General features: G+C 41.0%; 1 protein-coding gene across 1 annotated transcript; it reads right to left on the bottom strand.

Annotated features, from left to right (window-relative positions):
• Positions 1 to 22: 22 nt before the first annotated feature.
• On the bottom strand, positions 23 to 16160 carry stk11 (serine/threonine kinase 11). Its single transcript, XM_071490748.1, has 11 exons — positions 15995 to 16160; positions 14194 to 15176; positions 7943 to 8026; positions 7661 to 7750; positions 7209 to 7341; positions 6555 to 6691; positions 5835 to 5962; positions 4378 to 4435; positions 3987 to 4180; positions 1584 to 1828; positions 23 to 771 (listed from the first exon to the last, which is right to left on the bottom strand). Exons 2-10 carry the CDS (start codon positions 14475 to 14477, stop codon positions 1620 to 1622), a joined length of 1317 nt encoding a protein of 438 aa, XP_071346849.1. The 5' UTR covers positions 14478 to 15176; positions 15995 to 16160; the 3' UTR covers positions 23 to 771; positions 1584 to 1619.
• Positions 16161 to 16173: the final 13 nt, after the last annotated feature.

Here is a 16173-nt window from a genome sequence, read left to right as displayed (position 1 = left end):
AAAGGATCATTCAACAGAACAGCCTGTTTGGGACATATTTTATATAAATAATAATTAAAAAATATTCATTGGAAAAAAGAAAAAGAAAAAACAAAAACTAAATGGAAATCAAAAATCCCCAACAGGTTAACGGTGGTTCTCAAGGCTTCAGTCTGTCAGTCTGTCCACAAACCAAGCACTTTCCCTTTCTTCCAGCTCTGTACAGCATGCAGTTTTTATGTTGGTGGTAGTACTATCATAATTATTCTCATCATAGATTTAAATATAGAATTATTCATAACTTTTGTCATCTTTTTTTTTCTCTTTAATTTTTTTACACATCACAATGTGTCTTAAAAACTGCCATTAGGGTTCTGTAAAAACAAAGGTAGTCAAAGAAACAGAAGGTGAGGTGTAGGGGGTGGGTGGGTGGGGTACAGGGGTGATGGTGTTTGTAACGTCCGGTGCAACACTTGGCCCTCCAAAAGAGGATGACAGGATTGGGGGGGGGGGGGGGGGGGGGTAGGTGATGACCACATGACAGAAGTGTATGACAGGAGTTCAAAGGAGCCAAAATATGGGAGAAAAAAAAAACACCATCTTCACAGCCAGTGCCTCAGTCTCAGAGCAAAAAGAACATTTCATGCTGTCCTCCTCCTCCCGGTCACTCATACCACATCTTCAAAAGACTCTGCAGGCCAGTGGTCCAAGGAGGTTTGGGGGCATTAACGTCAGCAGGTTTCTCTCACAACTGTGAGGACTCCAGACACGGAAGGACGGGGACAGGTAAACCTGAGAGGGACAGAGACAGAGCATGAACAGACGTTTGGTGGACTCTTGAGTTTTGGTTTTAGTTGCTCTCAACATTTACAATGACCAAAAAAAATTCCCTGGTAACACTGAATAGTATGACAGAATTATTACAAGACAAGTACTAACTGGTGCTGTTAACACAGAAAGACTCATCCACAGGGCGAGAAAGAGAGAGACAAACATCCCACAGCCCACTTCATCTCATCCAGGGTGAGTCATCGCCTGAACAAATTAATACACAGCATCTCCTCTGCACTGCAGCCATGACAAACAGCCTCATGCCGTGAGTGGTTTGTATGTGCGAGAGATTGAAAGAGCAAACTGTGGGTGGTAACTTGAAAGAGAGGACAACCTGTTAAATTGGTGCGTACGTTTGCAGCATAAATCTGCCCCACTTCTTCGCCTGAATGAGGTCCAGTGATGAACCCCTGGAAGGTTATGATCCAGACAGACCCTTACAGGACCAGTCCAGATCTAGTTTTCATGACTGCATAGGAAAGTGCCCATGTGTTTGCCTGGGGAGCGGTGGCGAGTTAGAGGCACTGCTCACTGAATATCAACAAAGATTCTCCCTCCCCTCCCTGATTTCCTCTTCCACTCCTCCTCCTCCTGCCTGATACTCATCTCTAGGTCTCTGTTCTGTTCGCATTCTCATTTCATCCCTCCATTCTTTTCATCTGGATCTGCTGCACCTGTTCTCCCTCGCTGTTTATCTTAATTTTTCCCCTGTCTACTGCATAAAAAGGTGTCCTTCAGAAGCACCAGCTTTTGTTAACAGTCTACACACTCACCAGGTGGGATGTTGCCAAGGGAGGAAGGGGAGGGCGTCATTGCTGTTTGCAGGTGGAGAGCTTGCGGATCTTGCTGGCTGTGGAGACTCCTTTGCGTGAGGGGTTGGATGAGGAGGAGGATCGGCGTTCGGCTTTGGCCTTGCTGTTCAGAGAACCCCCCTCTGTCCCGTTCACACAAACTGGCTTGGCTACAGCTGGACTGTGGTCTGCGTTCCCCTGATCCCGATGTTCCTCAGCCACTTGTCCTAAAAGCACACACACACATTGGGCTCAAGACAAATCCATCACACTTCCACACAAGTGCTGACACAAGTGTTGACTGCTGCTTTATTGACCGTGTGTGAAGTAAAGGCATGAGCGTGCACAACGTTGGTGATAACATAGATGGAAACCACCACAGACCTGCTGCTGTAAAAACTGTAAACATGTTTTTTAACAGGGGACCTTTAAAAAGCTAATTTGTCAGCAGTACCAGCAAAATGTCAGGTCAGATAACCATGAGAAACATAGTACCCCAACAACGACAGGAAATCCAGTGAAAAATAGGCTCTAATCTTAGTGTGAAATGTTCATATCAAGTGCAGAGGTGTGTTTGTGTGTCTGTGTGTCTGCTTGTCAAGCTTGGGCCATGTGAGTTCCCACAATGAAAAAACAGTAACACAAGTGGTGACATGTAGTTACTGCTCCAGAGATAAACCAGGTCAAACTGTTGTTTAATTTACCATACAATCATACCTTACAATCTTATATTATCATTTCATATGAAGCATCCTGTGAGCGACAGTGCTCAGCATGTGTAGGAGTGAACCCTGGAAAACCATTCATACTCCCACACCGGAACCACTTCAACCGGACTATTTTTAGATCGCTTCATTCACATTCTGCAGCTCCATTTGGTTTTTATGTGGGGCACCACTTCTAGATACCCAACACCGACTACTGCATTTATTATTGCTGACTGTTGCCTAGCAACAGATAAAGGCTCTGAATTCTGGGGGGGAAAAAAAAGATAAAAGGAGTTGGGGAACAAATTAAATCAAACATAAAGATGCTGTCATTATCTATTCATCCTAAAGTCAGTCAACACTCTGGTCAAGTTTGTACACACACTTTGCTACTGGAAACATTGCAGTATTTTCTAAAACTATGATAGTAAACAGGATTAGTTTGCTTTAAGTGCGACAAAAAGGCAAAACGTTGTCTGTGTCAGACGTGTGAATCGGTGCCCAAAGCTTTGTTTAGCAATTCTCAGTCAAAGCAGTCAACCAATCAGAGCTTAGCAAGCCAGTCTGAGAACAGAGAAGTCATCTTCCTACGTAGCGACATATCTACCTACATTCATGAAGCATACTGACAGGAAAACTGCACCAAGTGTGGATGAGATCACTGCAGCTTTACAGGTTGTTGGTAAGTCAGTGTAGAGAAGTAACAACTCCAAATAATTCTTTAATGACTGTGAGAAATGCTTCTGTGTTAACTGAAAATATTATTATCAGGATGGATGTGGATACAAAATCAGGCTTAAAAAAGGAGCGAAATTAAATGGTAATGATTATAATCTGATTATCATGCTACATGAAGTAACACATTTCTGATACTTTGTAGACTGACCTAAGAACTGCACAATGAACCCAGGAGCTTTTATTTACCCCTCTGTGCTCCAGTTTTTGTAAAGTGAAGAAATTGCAGTTTCATTTTTTGTAACATGGAACTGAAATAGATATAACAGATAGGCCCCATATGAAACTAAACACAGCATCTGATAAATACAATATAAAATATAATTATAATCTGGACATTATAGAGACACACTTATTGGCAACATTAGGTATATCTTTCGATTTCTGACAACTGAGCATTACAGGTTTTTTTTTTAAATCATATAAAAAAATGAGTTGGGTGAAAACAACCAAGAGGATGAAGCTTCAGAGGAGGGAGTGTTAAAGATGAGTAAAACTATTCCTGCAGCTTCTGCTTTTCACTTTCCACTGATGTGCACAATGTACATGTATGGCTTCTTTTGTTTTTAGTCACAGGCCACAACTTAGCGTGGGTTACTTAGAAGCTGATGTAAGTTCATATTTGTAAGAACATGTTTGACTTCAGGAACTGCTTTGATGTTAACTGCAGTCACAGTTTGTGCACATCAAACTATACAGCGTTTTTTTTTTTTCCTGTAACCTTTTTCTAAGAGGGATGGATCAGTGTCATCATACAAGAGGAGGATGTAGCTGACAACGAGACAACAGATAAGTCGTCTATTGCTTCCTCAAAGTAAAAGAGAAAGTGTAGAGGACTAACTAAAACAACACAAAAGACATTTATTAATCACTGATTAATGTCATAACAATATTGAAAAAACAAACATATGTAACTGTAAGAATTGTCTGAGCTCACACTTACCTGGCACTGTGAAGTCCTGAGTGTATATGATCTCATCCTCTCCGTCATAGAGCTCGTCATCGTCCTCCTCTGCGTAGCCGTGCAGATCCTCCAGGTAGGGCACCACCGTCATACTCCGCCAAGGGTCCCTGCTCTCTGCGCTGGCAGGGATGGGCACAGGGGGCTCAGACGGGGGATGTTTCTTACGCACCCAACTGACAGGGACATGGATGGAGGAGGGGCATGGAAATAACAGATCAGCTTTTATCTATGTTTCCTCGACACTTCCTGTAGGTCAGGAGGAATGTTAATTCATTTTAATGCATTTGATCATTCTAGTGTTCGGTGGTCTTCCATCCATCGTGTTATATCTATGACAAATATTATCTATATCAAATACTGAATCACTCACTTGTGTTGTCTTATGTTCTGTATGGAAAACCTCTTCACAGGGTCGTACTCAAGCATTCCTGAAAAACACGCACCGTAAAGGTCACTTTAATCACAACAATCCTGAACGATTTCTCCACTCGCGTCTTCTCCTGTGGAGTGTTTAACCTAAACTGATGGGAGGCCACAGCAGCGAGGGGAGGGCTAACGGCAGAGAGGCGATAAACTCATTTGAGGAACATTAATTAATGTGAGTAATAATCTCATTCGTCACTGTGTGTCAAGGTATCCTGCAAAGCTAAGGAGTCAATGAGGTACAGTAAGGAAACATCAATATGAGTAACATAACAGCTGTACCAATGTAATGAAGATTTTGTGCCTTAATTATCATAATGTGGGCTGAATCTGTGGGAAAAGCAGAATGTCAGTGTGATAAGGCAGCAGTGATGTAGTGCCTATCCAGACCTAATAATGTAATTGTCTCCCAGTAGGCAGAGAAGGGCAGCATGCAGAGTGGTGATAGTAGTGCTGCGCCTGCTGAAGGACACCTTTTGTGGCACTGAGCTTATTTTAGACCATGTAATTATGGACTGACTATCTCTCAGGTGCTGCGTCATCACACACAGACGTCACACGCTCACACAAAATGGGGAATGGAGGCCTGATCAGTTATAACAGTAAAAGAATATTTTGCAGTTTTTCGTCCCCTATTTATGGTTAAACATTCAATCAACTGTGACAGACACATCAAAACACCTCCATTTGGTGCCAAGTAATTTCAAATGTAGAAGTAAAATCCCATGAATTAAGGTATGAGTAGTGGGTTCATTACCATAAGACAAAGTGAGAAGCTGGATAATAGGCTAGAATACTACTTATGCATTCAGCCTTTGTTAAATGGGTTCTTTAGCTGGTGCAAACATAATCCTCCCTGCATTCTTTTTGGATTTTACAGCTGGTTAGTTCGCACCCGATTATATATTTGACTATAAAAGACTCTTTACTCTTTTTTTGTTACAAGGGGCAGAAGCATTGCAGCATTCCACTCATGAAAAGCAATGCCTCACTATGAAGTGTTTAGTATTCTGCTGCTGGCTCCAAATCAATGGAAACTACGTCAGCAGCTGGAGGGATTTCTACAGCTTGGAGGAAGCCTTGCCTGCTGAGGAAGTCAGAGTGACTCTCAGTGTCATGGCACCACCTACTGGACATGCACAGGAAAGATCACAGAGCAACTGGCAAAAACTTCCTTGTGATTTGTTCTCACCAGATAAAGCTTCCATCTAATTTTCTCCTTTTCTGTAACGCTACACAAACCTGTATTTTGTAATACATAAGAAAAACACACAGAGTAAACAAAGACTCATGTCATTCAATGGATTAATCCTGTGGTGAACTCCAGTCTAGGAATGTAACCACACCAACATCTTGACAGTGAAGTTTAATTTCAAAAAAGGTTGAGCTGTGAAGAACACAAACCTCGCAGCAGGTCCGACAGGAGGGGTCCACACTCCTCGGGGATAGTGTAGTCTCCTTTTCCAATGTTCTCAAATAGCTTATAGATATTGTCCCCCTCAAATGGATACAGACTCGTTGTAATGTTGTATCTGAATGGAGAGAAGCAGGTGTCAACAAATACTATGAAGTGTTTAGTAAACTGGGCCACCACTAATATTAGTCACAATGGCCATCTAACCATTTATATATAAACTCAGATATACTTTTCTGGTTTGACTGTTTAAAATTTAATCACAACTCTGACACACAGTGTAACATGCCTACATACACCACTACTAGTCAGTCCTCACTGTATCTTTTAGGCAGTTTTGTCTTTCATTTCCCTGAATCATACACTTGAAGCTTTACACAGAATGGCCAATGGATCAATGGATAGCAGGAAAGACTCTTTTTGAGGATGTTGGAGGTAGACAACAGAGTATAAAGATATATGTAGTCATGCAAATGTGTGAAAAGTTCATAGAGAAATGACTGGTAATCTGTGTCTTTGACCGTGACAATGAATGGATGAATGCGCTTTAAACTTCTCTGGAAAGTAAGCAGGCAAGATGGCAATCAATGTACTAACATAAGCAACCAATATCTAACTTAGTCTGATATGAAAACAACTTTGTCTATAACTGAGTCTTTAAAATGCTATGACATGTAAAGCATTCCCTGACTTGATCGCTGACAACTCACAGTGTTACACCAGCAGACCAAATGTCTACTTTAAACCCTGAAAAGGTGTCCAGTCCGTTGGCAATCTCTGGAGGCTGGAAGGCCGGAGAGCCCTGACTGGTGCGACATGTGTCATCCTCTGCAAAAGGGTGAAGGGCCTGTAAAATACACAGTGAATATGATGAGTTTGAATTTGAGTAAGTATTTCTCTATATCCATCTATTTAACCGCAGATATTCATCATGAAGCTACTGGACAATGGGGAAGGAAATTTCATTTTACACTTTACAAGGAGGAAACACAGAGACTCCAAATTAAATAAAATGCAGTATTTGTTTGTAAATGCATGCACTTAAGTGGACAGTCATTTTAGGTTTGATACACCAACACAGAGACTCTTTCTACAAAAAGAATTTCAGCGTATTAAAGCTTAAAAGCATACCTATCGTCAATACTTTTCCTCTGACTATGTTTTTATATCCGAGCTGCATGTCCACAAAATCACACCTTTTATGTGTACAGTTTTATACAGCTTATATATTCCAAACTACCATAACCAATTTTAGAAGGGATGGGTGGAAATGAAAAATGATTACAGGTCTAATTTGTTGAAATCTTGTAGTTAGTAAGTCATATGAATCTGGTAAAGACCATTATCCTGCAACCTGATCTCACCTCTGCTACTCCCAGGTCGGAGATTTTAAGTGCCCCGTCTGTGGTCAGCAGCAGATTCCCTGGTTTAATGTCTTTGTGAACTATTCCCTGGCTGTGCAAATATTCAAGGCCATCTAAGAGTTGGCAAAAGTACCTGCAAGAAGAGAACAACAGAGGGGTTGAGGAGTTTAAGTGTTCAATATTATAAAATGCACAAAAACAATTAGCATATCAAACAATTTGTCACTGTGGTCAGATGAAGCGTTGCCACTTGGTACTTCAGCTTCAGTGGTTTTTCCAGCAGACATTCACACAATCTATGGTCAGTTATTTTAACAGTAGAGGCCCTGCAGTCTAGGACCTAAACTTAGGCTTGGAGCAAAGGCTGCAGAGAGGTGCAGACTAAATATAGCTGAGAGAGTGAGAGAAAGAGGGAGAGAGGGGAGATGAGCGAGAGAAAGAGAGAGACTTACCCGTGAGCTTGAAATACTGGAAACCTTTTCTCTGGGACGCTATCCAGCATTTCTTGCATCCCACAAACGCAATACTCCATCACCATATACGTAAGTCAGGAGTCAAGGGAATTTGCCAAACCAAATAAACAGATCCTTTCATAAAGTGAGCCAATTATGAAGCTGACTAACAAAGAGAAACATTGAGGTATGAAAAGAACATTTACAAGCAACATTTACTGTCAGAAATCATTAACTAGCAAAAATCAAGTCATGTCTATTCATTTAACAGCATGTGGATATATTTTCTGCTTCTCTTCATTGTAGAGGACATCCACCAACTGAATCACATTCTTGTGTTGGAGTCTTCTTAGCAGCTGAATCTCCCTATAAATGGGCAAAAAAAACATGGAAAATATTGAGTAGGCAAATAGACATGAAAGGGAGAGCTATATCATTTCTTTAATACGGCCTTTGTCTGCTGTGAATGTCGGCTAAAGGCCAGGTGTCACACCAGCACTAATACCAATCATTACTGGTATTTCTAATAAGCCTGTTGGTTTAATGGGAACTCAAATCATTTCACAGAGTTAAAGAATGATACAGTGATACTAAACTTGGTCTTGTCTAGGATTTGTGCACAGATTATTATCCACTAAGGTACTGCATCATAAATATTGCTTGATTTCGTCAGTGTAGCCAAACTTCCATAGACCCAAACCCACCAAAAAACAGCCTGGTGAACAAGTGCTGCAGCAGTCAATTACACCAGTCTCATTATAGAGACAGATAACCTGACAGTTCACCTCGCTACCCGAGGAGGAGAGTTTTAAATCAGCAGCGTGGCAAAGCCCCCAGGAGACTCAACATTCATCAGAGAACTGTGAGTGGGGACACTAATGAATTTGGATCTGGATGGGAAGAGCACAAAGTACTAACCACAGACTTCCCCAGAGATACTACCCACGTCCACACACAGAGGAAATACTAAGGTTTTATCTGACACTACTGGTGGGAATTTTGTGATAAGTTTCAAAAATAAAATCTCAAGCATATGGGGTATTCCACTTGTATTTCTGCAAGTTTTAGTTAGTATGAGGAAATATTACCATTTGTCTCACAGTTGCATTAATCATATTATTGCCTAAACCTGCCAGAAATGTCTTTAAATTAGCAGACTAACTTTATTTTGAGTAAAACTACATGCTTGCACACTCTATTCTCTGTAAATGTTTTGGTTTCATATTTCAGTCCAAAAAAAAATATATTAAAAATTATTAATACAAAGACCCTGAAGGCTGTGCCCTGCAAGCTTGCATACAGTTTGCATCATGTGTAAGTTCCTTCTTGCTTGGGTGATCATAAAATGCTTGCCTTCTCTGAATCAATTTTCCTCATAGTTAGCAGGTCTAATGCAGCTGTATCTGACATCATGACTCACAGCAGATTCATCTCTTCACCGTTTCATCAACATTGCATATTTACTGAGGAGAAACTATAATTTTATTAACATCAAAGGCTGACAACCATTAAACACCATCCATTTTTGGTCTCTGCATGTATTTAAAATGGTAGAAGATAAAAATCTTGCATGAATAGATTCCCCCGGCTCCTGGAAACACATGATTAAATGTATCAGGCAATAACAGGTCAAAGCTATAAAGGGAGCGCGTCAAAAATAAAATTCCCATGGTCCCTACAGTACTGGGGTATTATCCATCTTCTTCTTTACCTCAACACAATCTTGCAAAAAATACTTTGGTGCTTCTGTCCCATATACCCCTGAAGTCCATGAGCTGTGTCAGTTCTCTTTCTTTTCCACAACCTTTCTACTGACAAATGGGTATTCTGGGCCTCGTCAGCGACACACTTGCACACAGACACACACAGAAGCAGTTACTGCTGCATCACTGCACTGGTAAAAAGAAACCGCTGCCTCCTGCACACATGAAAACAGGGCTATGATTAAAAAAATATGTGGTGGGGCTTAAGAATAGCCTCATTTCAAGCTATACGTCGTCCCCGCTACTCTGCTGAACAATAAGATGACATATCTGAAATGTGGCAAACCACACTGCATCTGCATCACTGCTTGTCTTCATAAAACAAATCATGAAATAGAGGCAGCGCTGCTGCTGGAGGCACAGTGACTGCTGCAGTCCATCTGCAGTCTGAGTTCAAATGTGTACCAATGGACGTTGCCTGTTCCAGGCCTACAGACTGCAGAGCTGAAAGGATTTCAGCACTCAGCGATACAGCAGCTACAAAGCCACACTGGAAACACAAACAATCGAACTGATCAAAATCTGCATCTACGCTGCCCAGGTCCACAGTCTGTGTCTAGTTTGGGGCATGTGTGCGAGCGTGTCCATGTGCGCTCCTGTCATTCCAAACAAGGGCACGGCTTTCTCGGAGTGTTGCCGTAGAAACAGGGGTGGCATTACTCAGTCACTGCCAGTATGAGCATGCCCGTCCCTATAGCAACCCTGTAAAAGCAGGAAGTGTTTGGCAGACAGGAATGCTGAACAGGGGTTAAATGAGTAAATGAGGAGGCTGGGGGCTACTATGGCATCCACACACAGACAGGCCTTTACAGGCTCAAGCATCCAGCTTCCTCAGGCTGGAAAACATACGGCCTCCACCAAGTGAGAAAAATGTAGAAAAAGAAAAAGGACAAGGATATGCGGGCAAACCAATTTCACACATCAAGGAACACCGCTGTGGTCTTATTAACAAAGCGACACAACCATGTATTCTACCACTGCAACTTTCTCCTAAACATTTAAGTATAAAAAAAAAACTAAAAGAAGAATAGTGTGAACAGGGCTTCCAACTAACAACCCTGTCACCCAGGGGAAGATAGAAATAATTCACAGCCTGAGAAATATTTGGGAGAACTTTGGGACAACAGGATAGTACAAAAATAGTATTAGGTAAGGCAACAATGGGTGAGAAAAGGTCAGAATGGGACTTCCAGACTGAAGTACCTTTTAATTTGCAGTATTTAGCCCTTTGAAATGGTTTGTGTTGTATACATATTTTTAAAAAGTCTGACACTGATTAACATGAAAAAAAAAATCGGTCTGCACCTCTTATCCAACATAATTACATATAGTATACAAAATGATGACCTATAAAAGGGGTCTCCCCCTTTAAGTGAGAAGTCTACATTGATAGGTCTGTATCAGCCTTGGAAATCTGAACACAGCAGTTTTTCTGTTCAACCTATGTCAAGTAACATGGGGACTGTGACTAATTTTTAAGCTCAGCCACAAATTCAGGATTTGCAAGGTTCGCCCACTCTAAGAAATTAACACAGTTGTTTTAATAACTCCTGAGAAGCTGTGGCTTTATGTTTGGGATGTGGTCTTGCTAGAAAAAAAAAAGTTCTCCCTTGTCAAGCTTTTCTTGCAAAAAGCTCTATGTTTTTCCCCAGGATTTCTCAGGTTGGCCTTTTTCATTTCAGCCTCCGCCTTCACTTCAAGCCAACACTAACCAAGCTGTCTTGTTAGTTTTTTCAGCCATGGTAACAGTTGTTGCACACACAGTGTCTACCATCTCAGCTGTGGAACCCTGCAGCTGTGCTCAGAGCCATCACAGGCCTTTAAGTCACCTCCTCTTCCTTTATGCCTTCCCTTACAGAGACACTGAATCTTCAAAATGTTTTTCTACCCTTCTCCTTATATAACAGTGATACAGATATACTTGAAATATCCTTTGGTCTTCATGATGTAGTTATTGCAAAGAAACTGACACCAATAGCTGGATTTTGCAGATGTGGGTGTATTTAACCTAGAACACACTTTGATTAGACACATCACAACAGTGGACTTAATGATTTAAGTTTGTTATTGTGAAGGGACTGAAGCAGTTCATCACTGAGTGGTTTTGATTGTTAATTAATTTAGATGTTTTCACTTTGGCATTAAAAAACCATTTTATCTGATGAAAAATTCTTGTTGAGTCCAACATTGTATTAGATTAAAACACATAATCCAAGTTAGAGGGGTACTTTTATAGGGACTGTAAGCAATTGGTCAATTTTCAACAGTGGTTTCACAAAGCAACATATTGTTTACACTGAAGCTAAACAGAATTGGTGAAAATGAAAGACTGTCCAACATATAGCTACACCTTATGTATTCGCTTTTTCTTCGTAGTGTACAATCTATTATCAAGCTTTTTAGTAAAAAGTATTGTTAGCTTCTAACGTTAGTCCACTTAGTCTGCTACTGTTGCTTAAATGTTAACATCTCTTCTCACTCTTTCACACCCTGTCTACACAGAATGTGTTTCAGCAACATTTCCCAGTGGCTGATCTAAAGGAACACCTACACTTCAGTATTCATCAGTGCAACACTTCACACCGCCATGACAGTTTGCTCGGTTTATTTTGTTTTCAGTCTCCACACAAAGACACTGCTGAGTGCAGAGCACAGTGGTTGAGGGGATGCAGCACAGACACTGATGGAGAGCTACAGCTGCTGCTGTTGAGCTGCTGATATGCTGCTTTCAGTACTAACTAACTGTAAATAGGCACAGGAGACATGTTATTTCTTACTCAAAGTTGTCTGTCTTGGGTTAGTTGGTCTTACGTGAATACATGTAGGTTTACTTTTTATTTGATTGGACAAAAATGCTATCACTATTAGGCCTGACCTTTGCCCACCTCCCCTCTTTCCAGCTGTTAGTGTCTTCCTGAGTTGTCACCCTGATGTCAAGTAAAACAGATCTGCAAGCAAATTTAAAAAAGGCAACTCGTGTTTGGTATGACCAATTTAACTTCAAATGATAAACAGTATTTTGGGATAGACTTTAGTTAAGTTTGTCTGGACATCAAATAAATGGTCCTAGGGCTGAGCTATCTCCGCAGGCTTTTGTTCTTTTGCTGCCGTTTTGAATGCGGCTTAAAAAACACGCCATCTTGCAGCTCTTCTTTCTCTGTGCGAACTCATTTTGACCGTTTTCTAAAGCTTCCTCTATAATTAGCACAGGCCCGCAGCGAAGGCTGGAGTAATATTTAATAAACTACTGTGTGATTAAAACTTCTGTAACTCATCAGGAAACGGAGGGTGGAGGAGAAAGTTTGACTACATTAGAAATGACAGCCAAATCACAGAGGCATTAAGACAAAGAAGAGGAAGAGACAGGGGGGACACAGAAAAAAACAAATCAAAAACATGACAAATAACTTCAAGTCCTACACTCCTGACAGAAATTTAATCCAATAACTTTATTCTAATGATTTTATTTGATAATTTAATCTAATATAATGATCTAATTAGACAGTAGAAGGCTGTTGGTGTATACCCATGCAGTTAAGAAAAAGGTTTGGTCTCTTTGCTATGTTCTACCCAGTTGAATATTTATGGATGGAAAAATAATCAATAGAGAGATACACTGTAATACATTTTCTTTAGACACAACCACAAAGCATCACAGTTTTTAAATGTATAAGTTATGGACTTTAGAAAGTGATCTGACAGTGTTGGGTTGTCCTAACTAAAGTTATGTGTAAAACACTAAACCAAGTTATTGAGAGAACTGAGAGACGTGTGTTAACCAGGTTTCTCTTTCTCCCTCATCTCAATTAAAGCAAGTTTTTTTTAATTATGTGACATTTACAAAACTGGGCTAATGCAAAAAATTGACAACGATCAATTTGCTGAAGTGCATGTAAATTCACTTTATGCCGGACAGGTAAATGCTTCTATTTCACCCTTTACCAAAGACATTTTAACTCTGGTACAGTCAATATTTTTTGCTATTCTGCTTTGTCAGATTACAACTGTCATATGTTTAAATGATGTTTGCCTGTGTGTAAAGGCCAAGACATCAACACATTGTCATCTTAATTTTCTTTTATTCTAATTTGTATGGCTAGCTATCAACAATTCGAATGGTGCAGTGAGTATTGATGGCTGTGATTGGCACACACTGAAACTTTTCCTCACTTGTTCTCTCAGATATTTCATGATTTAAATCATAGCACTGTTCACTTATAATAGTAGATTATGTAACAGTGAAATATGTTGTTGTGTCTTCCAGTGGTTGAACATCAAGTGATGCAGAAGTATATTTTAGGTGTGTTGTGTATAATTTCACATCACTGTCAGGTGTGGTTACAGGTGGAAAACAAAACAGTCCAGGTCAAACCCAGAAGTGATGCTGTTCAGAGGTGCAACAGACATGAAAGCTTCAACCAGAAGAGGTCAGAGAGGAAATTACACATAAAATTATTCTTTAAAATGGTGGAGTGATGAAGGGCCATACTCATTGTGGCACAGTCCTAAGAAACCCTGTTGACTCATCCAAGATTCATTAAACTTTCAGTGGGGTGATTCAAATTAATTAACTCATATTAAGATCATGCATTAGAGTCAAATCAGTGCTACTGTATCTCATGATAACTGAGGACCCTGCATCATGGCACGCAGGGTCACCAGTGGCACTAGCGTTATGACTAATTATCGGATGCAGAGAAAAGAGGGAGATGAGGTGTCAAACAAAACAGGTTGACAACCCCCTCTCCCCAAAAACAGTAAAACACTTACTTTTTCACATTGGCTTCTCCATTAGGAATCCTCCTCAGCTTCTTCTTCTTCAGTATCTTGACAGCCCTGCGACAAAGTGTCTCTGAGTCCAGCATCTCTTTCACTTTGCCATAAGATCCCTCCCCCAGCAGATCCCCCATCAAGTACTTTCCTATCAGCTTTGCCCTCTTCCTCCGTGGCTGGTAGATCACCTCTGTAGAGTCAATGCGGTGAATGAAAGTATCCATCTCCATCAGTTCATTTTCATTTAGATAGTCAAGATGATGCAGCTCCCCGGTACTCATGACTGACAGTTCAGCAGCCACAGCTTAAACCTCCTGTGCAAAAAATGTTTGCAAATAGCTATAACTGCTGCTGGAGGGTAATCCACTGGTAACCTTTCAGTTCTGAGCTGAGTATTTTAATTCCACAAGATGGAATACAGTCAAATTACAAAACACTAACCATGGGAGAGAGTAATCACGCCTGAGAGTTGAGGGAGAAGGTGGGGGATCAATCCCAATTTGTAAACATTAGGGCTCTTTTTACTCGGAGGTACAGACAGAGGTGAAGAACTTGTTGGGTCCCGTGCCGAGTTAGTGCTTTATACTGTGCATTATGTACTACATCTGTGACAAGTGCAGTTGAGGAGATACGAAAAAAAAAATGTGATTCTAAAATGTTATTCTTCTCTTCTTAACTTTAGATCACCGTTATATGAATTTAATACCATATAGCCATAGGAAGAGGTAACCAGTCCTGCTTCAAGGCCATGCAGCACAGCATTTCTGTCGAAGCTCCATGCTGCATAGCATAGTTTTTCTCGGGACACATAAGTGTGCACAGCTGGACCAGATCCAAGCACAGATCTACAGCCAAACGAATGCAGCAGGATCAGTCAATCTCTGGTATCAGCCCGGCTCCTGGAGGTCGACTGAGCCATCCAATGTTTTCAAACGTTCTCAGGTGTCCTCCATGCCACCACGGTTCCTAGCGCCTAGTGCCTGAAAACAAGAGTCATTTAAACATTAATGAAAATACACACATGGCCTTCGCTCGCTTCTGAACTAAGTTAGCCCTCTTTGGTAAACAATCTATCCAGACATCAACATTGACCGGTTAACCTTACTGGGTTTCCTTTCTGCTGTGAGGTCCATATCAGACACCGAGAGATCATCATTTATTTAGGTACATATTTAACATTTGGCTTTATTTTACAGAGTCTTGTGTGAGTTACAATTGACAAATAAATTGTTCGGCTGAAATTTACATTTTTTTCAAGTGTGAACTGTTAGCCAGCTGGTAAGCTAACATAGCGCGTCTGCTTGAATGAACTGGCTCGCCAACATAAACTCTCACTCTGTGCCTCCTCCATAAAGCCGCCCCTTTAGCAACCATTGCAGGTTTTAACTCGGAAATCTGCTTTAAAACAGAATCAACTAATTTAATGTAGATGGGGACTGACGGTGGACGACTAAGGATAACCCAAACGTCGTCACACATCTGTAGCTAACAGTGGATATGCAGCGCTAGCTAGCCAACTTTGCCTGGCGTTGAGGTTAGCGTTAGCCAACTTCATCCCATTTGCCGGTGTAGCAGCGGGAATCTAAGTGACGGACATTGTCCAGTGACTGTGCTGCATCAGTCTCACCCAGCAGCATAACCATTATTAGCTCTAACATCCAACCAGCCATCGACACCGGCCGTTAAAAGCATCCTGCTAACGCAAGCTAGCCGGAGTTGCGTTGGCTAGCAATCCGCTCAGATTCCAATGTAAATTGCTAGCTAGCTCGTTAACCTAACTCCTGATGCCGGGTCTCACCTAGATCCACACGAATCCAGTTTGCGTTGCAGGTTCAATTTCCTCTTTGTGTGGCGGTCCGTGGTGAAGTAAAGGTTTCACTTAAGTCTGGTAATATATCAGTTAAATTTTCTGACTCTTCGTGTTACTCTAGCCACTCAGGTCGTCGCCATCTTGTTTACCTCCCCCCCAACTAGCAC

The sequence above is a fragment of the Trachinotus anak genome, unplaced genomic scaffold (assembly GCF_046630095.1).
Source record: "Trachinotus anak isolate AG129_WGS33_773 ecotype Australia unplaced genomic scaffold, CSIRO_AGI_Tana_v1 ptg000012l, whole genome shotgun sequence".
NCBI lineage: Eukaryota > Metazoa > Chordata > Actinopteri > Carangiformes > Carangidae > Trachinotus > Trachinotus anak.
Note: the sequence above shows the minus strand (reverse complement) of the source record. Positions and strands in the feature narration are given on the sequence as shown.

Excerpts from the sequence above, each read along its gene's own strand:
- stk11 (XM_071490748.1), bottom strand. The coding sequence starts at position 14,477 with ATGAGTACCGGGGAGCTGCATCATCTTGACTATCTAAATGAAAATGAA. Across the intron at positions 8,027-14,193 it reads GGAGAAGCCAATGTGAAAAA|GGAGATTCAGCTGCTAAGAA; the intron begins GTAAGTGTTTTA and ends GCCCATTTATAG. Across the intron at positions 5,963-6,554 it reads TGGTCTGCTGGTGTAACACT|ATACAACATTACAACGAGTC; the intron begins GTGAGTTGTCAG and ends CTCTCCATTCAG.